Consider the following 7752-nt stretch of genomic DNA (forward strand, 5'->3'; position numbering starts at 1 on the left):
ACAGGGCCAGCGCCCCTGCCTCCCTCCCTTCCTCCTTCTCTCCCTCCCTCCCTCTTTCCCTCCCCCTCAGAGCCTGGCGCGGGTGGCTTCACACACCCCTCTCTCCAACCCTTTCCTTTGGGTGTTGGGAGATGCTGCTGCTTCTCCTCTGTGCCCTTCTGTTTCTTTGTTTTTCCTCCAAGGAAGCCAAGGTGGTGTGTAGAATCTTCCTCCGCTCCATTTTATCCTCACAACAACAACCCTGTGAGGGGTCTGGAAACAAAGCCCTGTGAGGAGAGACTGAAACAATTGGGCATGTTTAGCCTGGAGAAGAGAAGACTGAGGGGAGACATGAGAGCACTCTTCAAATACTTGAAATGTTGACACACAGAGGTGGATCTCTTGTCGATCATTCCAGTGTGTAGGACCCGGAATAATGGGTTCATGTTACAGTGAGCCAGGTTCCGGCTGGACACCAGGAAAAACTTCCTGAGTGTTAGAGCAGCACGACAATGGAGGTTGTGGGTAGAGATGTCAAATTTCCGGAGATTTTGAAGCCATGGAAAAAACTGCCAATTTTCCGAAAAATTAGGCTTACGTTATAGGAAGCCAGATTCCGGCTGGACATCAGGAAAAACTTCCTGAATGTTAGAGCAGTATGACAATGGAACCAGTTACGTAGGGAGGTTGTGGGTTCTCCCACACTAGAAGCATTCAAGGGGCAGCTGTACAGCCGTCTGTCAGGGATGCTTTAAGGTGGATTCCTGCATTGAGCAGGGGGTTGGACTGGATGGCCTTATAGGCTCCTTCCAACTCTACTATTTTATCATTCTATGATTCTATGTACATGTTGTTGAACCAACTGGAAACAGTGATTCCACTATCATATGATAGGTTGGGCTGAGTCCGTGCTTGGCCCAAACTCACCCAATGAATTCCACGGTCGAGTGGAGACTAGAACCCGGATCTCCTGGCTGTCATCCACATAAACCATGTTCCAATATCGCTTCTGGGCAATGGTGCATATTCCACAAAATAGCCCTGAACAGCAATGTCCAAGGGAGCGAAATGAGCCACAAACCGGTGAAGGGAATTAGACGGTAAGGGTAACTTCTGAGTGAGTGAAATTAACGAAATACAGCTCTGTCATTTTATTAGATGGAATTGATGCCATTATTCCTGAAACCTGGTTTCTGAGGCTATTTTGTGGCTTATTCTATCAGTCCCATCTAGCAATGTGTGACTAGTGAGTTTGGTTGATTTGGCTCTTTTAGAAGTTGCCATTCCGGCCTGTTTTGTACAATATGGACTATGCCCCAGAACTTGTACCAGAACATGGTTTCCATGGGGTGTTTTGTGGCTTATTGCAATAGATAACAAAGAACTTAAGGAAATTACTTACTTGTTCATGAAAGCGGAGGCAGATCGTAAACGCTGATGCACCTCACCTTCCACTGAGAGGAGTGACGTTTTTATATCCCTTAAGTTTGGGAACAACCAGGTCAGCCCCCCCTTTTTAAATAACTCTTCTGAAGTACCTAAGGAAGGAAAGGTACCTGTCGTGCAAGCACTGAGTCATTACTGACTCTTGGAGGGACGCCAGCTTTCGCTGATGTTTTCTTGGCAGGCCTTATAGCGGGGTGGTTTGCCATTGCCTTCCCCGGCCGTGTTTACCTGGCTGCCTGAAATCAGCTTCCGCTGGGATCGAACTCAGGCCGTGGGGAGAGTTTCAGCTGCAGAAACTGCTGCTTTACCGCTCTGCGCCACACGAGGCTCTTGAAGTACCTAACAGCCTGGCTAATTGGCCACTGAAGAAAACAACTTGTCAAAACGTGTTCGGCTTGGGCTTACTGAGCACGGTTTTTATTATATTATTTGTATTGAATGTGTATAAAAATGCTCCCTGAAAATTATATTAAGTGTTAATTTTAAAATTCCACTATGTATTAAATATTATTTGTTTCCTTAACTCCTTTGCTTCGTTTTTGGTTAAGGCTAGCACCTTTTTTTGGCGCTATTGTGGCTTAATGCATCAGTTCCTCGAAGTAATATATGACTGGTGAGTTTGGTTGATTTGGCTCACTTTAAAATTGTTGTTGTTATTATTTATTTATTTATTTATTATTACATTTATATACCGCCCCATAGCCAAAGCTCTCGGGGCAGTTTACATAGGCCTCATTCAGACAACATGCTAAACCATGCTGCCTAACCACAAAATGGTTAACGGAATGCATTAAGGTTAACGCATTCTGTTAAACGTTCTGTGGTTAAGCCGCATGGTTTAGCCGCGTTGTCTGAACGGGGCCATAGAGTACCTATCAGTAGTTGGGCCTTAAGATGAGTGATCAGCATCAGTTTCCCATACAATAGAACAGCCTTCCTCAACCTGGGGCGCTCCAGATGTGTTGGACTGCATCTCCCAGAATGCCCCAGCCAGCTGGCTGGGGCATTCTGGGAGTTGTAGTCCAACACATCTGGAGCGCCCCAGGTTGAGCAAGGCTGCAATAGAACAAGTTGCAGCCATCTCAGCAAGTAGAACTGGCAGTCCCGGCTATTGCTACAAATTTCAGATAACAGCTGAGGCTCCTTCACCATCCCAAGGTTATAGATCTGAGTTTGAGGGATGATATTTGATACTGAAAAATCTGCTATTTAAATCTTTTAATTATAAGCTGATTTAGATACAAGGAATTTAAATCTATTGTCATGATGAATGAAAATACAAATTAATTTTCTTGTGACTTCCAGTTTTAGAGAACACTCTTAAATACATGCATTGTCTGATGTTACAAGCTGGGTGAATTTAATTTTGACAAGAAACAAATTATTTCCGTTCATTGCACCCTACCTGAAATAAACAAGTCTTTCAGATTTCCACAGGATACATGCTTTATTTATTTATTTTATTTATTTATTACATTTTTATACCGCCCAATAGCCAAAGCTCTGACCAGAAAAGTTAATACTATATATAAAAACTGCAGAAAACTTTACGCACACACCCCACAAAAAAACCCACCTATGAGAATACTGAAAACACACCTTAGCAAACACAGTTGATTCTAACAACTGACACCTTAAAACGCTTAAGTGGTAGGAGTGGTCTGAAGTCAAATTTATACTTGTCAAGTATGTACAGTTGTGGCTTTCTGGGCTGTTTTTCTTCAATATGGAATATTGCCTGGGACCAGGTCTTGGAATATGGTTTCTGTGGACATTTTTATAGCTAGTTACATCCCTGCCATGGAGTTATTTGTGATTGGTGAGTTTGGTCATTTCGCTCATTCCAAAACGGCTGTCCCGGGCTATTTCAAGGTTCCTCCTTTTTGCCCTTTTTGAAGATAGGGCCAATGTTAGCCCTCCTCCAGTCGTCCGGCACCTCACCCGTCTTCCATGATTTTGCAAAGATAAGAGACAGTGGATCTGAGTGTTCTTCTGCTAGCTCCTTCATTACTCTAGGATGTAGTTCACTGAGCCCTGGAGATTTGATTTCGTTCAAAGAAATTAGGGGTTCTTTATCAATCTGAAACTGTAGTCCTGCCCCTTCGGATTGTTGTTCAGTTTCTCCAGGATGGGGGGTGGTCATAAACCTGCTTTTGTGAGAACACTGAGTCAAAGTAGGAATTCAACACTTTGGTACTCACCTATGCAATCGGGGCCTGACAACAACAACCTTGTGAGGTAAGTTGGACTAAGAGTCTATGACTGGCCCAAAGTCACCCAGTGGGTTTCCGTGGCTGAGTGGAGACTAGAAGCCGGATCTCAGTCCAACACTTTAACCACTACACCACACTGCCTATGTCAGCTAGTTGAGAATACAAATGCCCGTATTATATGGCCTTTATAGAAGTCTGTGGTGCAACCACACTTAGAATACTGTGTACAGTTCTGGTCACCACGCCTAAAAAGTTATGGTAGAGCTGGAAAAGTGGGAGGATGCTGTTTCACCGTGTCCTGCTTCTGAGTCCCTGGTCGCCAGCAGGCTGGCCACTGTGTGAACAGAGTGCTGGACTAGATGGACCCTCGGTCTGACCCAGCCGGGCTCCTCTTATGTTCTTATGGCATCAAAAGAGTTAAACTTTGGCGTAGACCTGGACAGGATTGCATTACTGGCCATGTTAATCGGAGCACACGAGCCCCGTGCCAACCCAGCGGCCACTTCCACTCCACTCGAGCCTGTTGTTTTTTGTAAACCCACAGCTTTGCATACTCGCTTCCGTGACGAAATGGTATTTTATTTTATTGTCTGTCTATTTATCTGAATGTTTGGTTGTGGCAATACTGGCCAGGGCTGATGGGAGTTGCAGTTCACCGTTTCCAGAGGTGCTTTTCCCCCTCAGCCTCTTCCTTGGTTTCCACATGTAGGAGGGTTTCAACCATCTAAGATGTCCTGCCTGCAGTCCAGCATCCGGAATGGTCCCCAAGACCAATGTGAGGAGAGTTCCCCCACCCTGAAGTCCAGCCCCACACACCTGAGATGTCTAATGTGCATAGAAATCCAAAATATGTCGAAAGGGTTCTTCCCAACACCTTTCTCTCCTTCGCAGGTGAAGAAATGCTGGTAATACCTCACAAGTCACCCCTTCTTCATGGTGGAGGAGAAATGGGTCCTGTGCGACCAGATCAGGTAGGGGGAGAAATCAATGAGGGGATGGACAGGGGGTGGCCTGGTTGCCTCTCTCTCTTGCATCCCTCCCAGGGCCCGAAAGATTCTCTTGCTTTCTCTTTGGTTTTGTCAAAGATGCCAACTTCAAAAGCTCTCAGTACTGTCAAGGGAGGATAGAAGCCCTGGGGTAAAATGATAGTGGTGAAGGCCCTGCTTTGCATGCACCTCCAGGTAGTAAGGTTAGGAAAGGAGCTGCCAGTCAGTGTTGACAATACTGGGTTAGAGGGATCCAACTAGACACCTTCTAGTCTGGGTTTCAGTAGTACTAAGTTTGTTATGTGACGCAGTCACCAACACGCAGCCACCATGGAGCTTTTCCCTAAAGCTGTGACTTTAGAAAGTTGAGGATTTAGCCCAACTTCTTTGCTTTTATGCGAGGTCACGTCCTTCCACCTTCTGTCTATGATGATGTCTCTTTGGCATTAAGGTGGGGTAGATCAGGACCACTAATCCGTCACTAAAAGACTGAGGAGGCTGGGCAGACTGCAGGGGGTGGGCCTTATGAGCTGAATGGCCACGGGGAAGAACAGGGTCCCTCCCGCCATGGGGATTAGCTTTCCCCACACAAATGCTGCTATGCTGCAGGGTTTTAAGTGAATGCCAAAATGGGGCAGCACCTTGGAGATACCCCCCGCCCCAAGTCACGGGACCGAATCAGTCTTGGTTGCTCCCTCTGAAAGATTAGGTTCGTAGTCTGGGGATACTCCTAGACCCATCCCAGTCACTGGCGGCCCAAGTGGCCATGGTGGCTCGGAGTAGCTTTTCCCAGCTTCTAGAAGAATTGCAACATTGTCTATGCGTAGAAACCTTATGATTTTCTTTCTCCTCCTGCTCCAGGGCTTGGTGCCCTTCAAAGAGGTGGCCGTGTATTTCACCAAGGAGGAGTGGTCTCTGCTGGATCCGAGCCAAAGGACTCTGCACGAACAAGTTATGATGGAGAACTTTGCAAACGTGGCATATTTGGGTACGCTCTGCTTTTTCCAAGGGTTGAGAAAACCAGCATGTTTACAAAGGATAAAAAACGTTTAGCACATGTTGATATCCATGGTGTGATTCAACAACTTTCAGGCTCCTATGCCAGTCCGGCAGGATTGTGGACTCTGTTCTACAGGTTGGGAGGGAGGTGAGATGGCATCACAGGTTTTGTATTGCTTTTCTCTGTTCTGTCACAAGGAATTAATTTTGTTCCTTGATTTGAGACTCTCGATTTCTTTCTGTAGAAACCTGTGATGTGCCAGGGATTAAGGGTCAAAGAGTTCACACATGTGAGAAGCCATTTAAATGCCTGGAGTGTGGAAAGAGCTTCACTCAGAGTGGACAACTTACTTCACATCAAAGAATTCACACAGGAGAGAAGCCATTTAAATGCCTGGAGTTTGGAAAGAGCTTCACTCAGAGTGGATAAGTTACTGAGCATCAAAGAATTCACACAGGAGAGAAGCCATCTAAATGCCTGGAGTGTGCACTTTCTTCGAATTCTGCTCTTACTGTACATCAAAGAATTCACACAGGGGAGAAGCCATTTAAATGTCTGGAGTGTGGAAAGAGCTTCACTGTTTCTGTTCTTTTCCTGGGGATATTTTTGCTTTGCCCTGATATTCCTGAATCTGTTTTACTTCTGTCTCTTTTCCTTCAAAAAAATCTTTGAAATATTTGAAAAGTTCAAAATCTTTGAAATTCCACCCATTTCCATTTGATCATTTTTCTTAGATTTCTTTTGTTTTTAAGGCTAAAATTCTGTTCCTAATCCTCTTTTTTTGAACTCTGTTTGCTAACAGTTTTGAGCTTTTGCCCGTAAACTTGTAGTACCTTTGCTTGACATATAACATATTCCTATCGTTATTTATTTCTAGTACTTCTTTTGCCTTCCTCAGATTTGCCTTTTTTTCCTAATCCCTGCAGTATACTTATACAGTATACTTATGCAGTATACTTATATGGAGCAGTATACTTATACTGCTCCGTTAATCTGTTGATTTCTGGATCCGATGTCTCCTTCTCTTTATCCTTTTTCTTTATTATGCTTAATTCTTTTATACATACTCCCCTTATTGTTGCTTTGCTTGTTTCCCATCTGATTGTTTCCTTCAAAATATCTTTCTATCTTTCTTTTTATTTTGTCTTTAAACATCTTCCTTAGTTAATAAAATGGGGTTCAATCTCCATATATAATTGTTTTTCTTTTTTCATCTCTCTCTACATATGCTTTAATTTGGGCATGGTCTGTTATTCTTACTTGCCCAATTTCCTTTTTTTTTTTTTGTTCTTCATAAGAAAGAGTTTCTGTCATTAGAAATGTGTCCATCCTACTAAATTGTTTGTATATTTCTGAAAAATAAGTGTGTGAGCAATCATTAGGCTTTATTCCAATCCATGTATTATAATACATGGATATCATTTTCTCAAAATGTCCATATACTTTTCTACCCTGCTTTGTAGTTGTTCTTTGTAATTTCACTCATTGGTTTTGCCTCCTGTAAATTGAAATTCAAAATCTCCTACAATTCTTTGTACCTGATTTTTAAAATCTTTTAATTTTGGACAGAACCTTCTGTAGGAAATTTAATTGGTTTGTGTTAGAGCTGTATATTGGTTTGTATTAGAGCACCTTTTATCAGCTTAGGCTGATATACCAGCTGCACCCTTATCTGGACAGAGATAGCCTAGCTAGTTATCCATGCTCTGATAACCTCTCGTTTGGATTACTGCAATGTGTTATATGTGGGGCTGCCTTTGAAAACGGTCCGTTTACTAACAGGGACTGGCCGACGAGACCACATTACGCCAGTCCTTTTCCAGCTTCATTGGCTGCCAGTCCAGGTCCGGCCCCGATTCAAAGTGCTGGTATTAACATTTAAAGCCCTAAACGGCTTGGGGCCAGGTTATTTGAAGGAAGCCTCCTCCCATATGTACCTGCCCGGACCCTAAGGTCATCCTCAGGGGTCCTTCTCCGTGAGCCCCTGCCAAAGGAAGTGAGGCAGGGGCTACTAGGAGGAGGGCCTTCTCTGCTGTGGCACCCCGGCTGTGGAATGAGCTCCCTAAGGAGGTTCGCTTGGCACCTACATTATATGCTTTTAGACGCCAGGTGAAGACCTTTTTATTCT

At 44.1% G+C, this 7752-nt stretch overlaps 1 protein-coding gene across 1 annotated transcript; it reads left to right on the forward strand.

Moving 5' to 3' along the window:
- The first annotated feature begins 3569 nt into the window (after positions 1 to 3569).
- Positions 3570 to 6076, forward strand: LOC134396476 (zinc finger protein 300-like). The gene is made up of 4 exons (XM_063122999.1): positions 3570 to 3663; positions 4530 to 4609; positions 5486 to 5612; positions 5869 to 6076. Exons 2-4 carry the CDS (start codon positions 4538 to 4540, stop codon positions 6051 to 6053), a joined length of 384 nt encoding a protein of 127 aa, XP_062979069.1. The 5' UTR covers positions 3570 to 3663; positions 4530 to 4537; the 3' UTR covers positions 6054 to 6076.
- Positions 6077 to 7752: the final 1676 nt, after the last annotated feature.

The sequence above is a fragment of the Elgaria multicarinata genome, chromosome 3 (assembly GCF_023053635.1).
Source record: "Elgaria multicarinata webbii isolate HBS135686 ecotype San Diego chromosome 3, rElgMul1.1.pri, whole genome shotgun sequence".
Taxonomy (NCBI): Eukaryota; Metazoa; Chordata; class Lepidosauria; order Squamata; family Anguidae; genus Elgaria; species Elgaria multicarinata.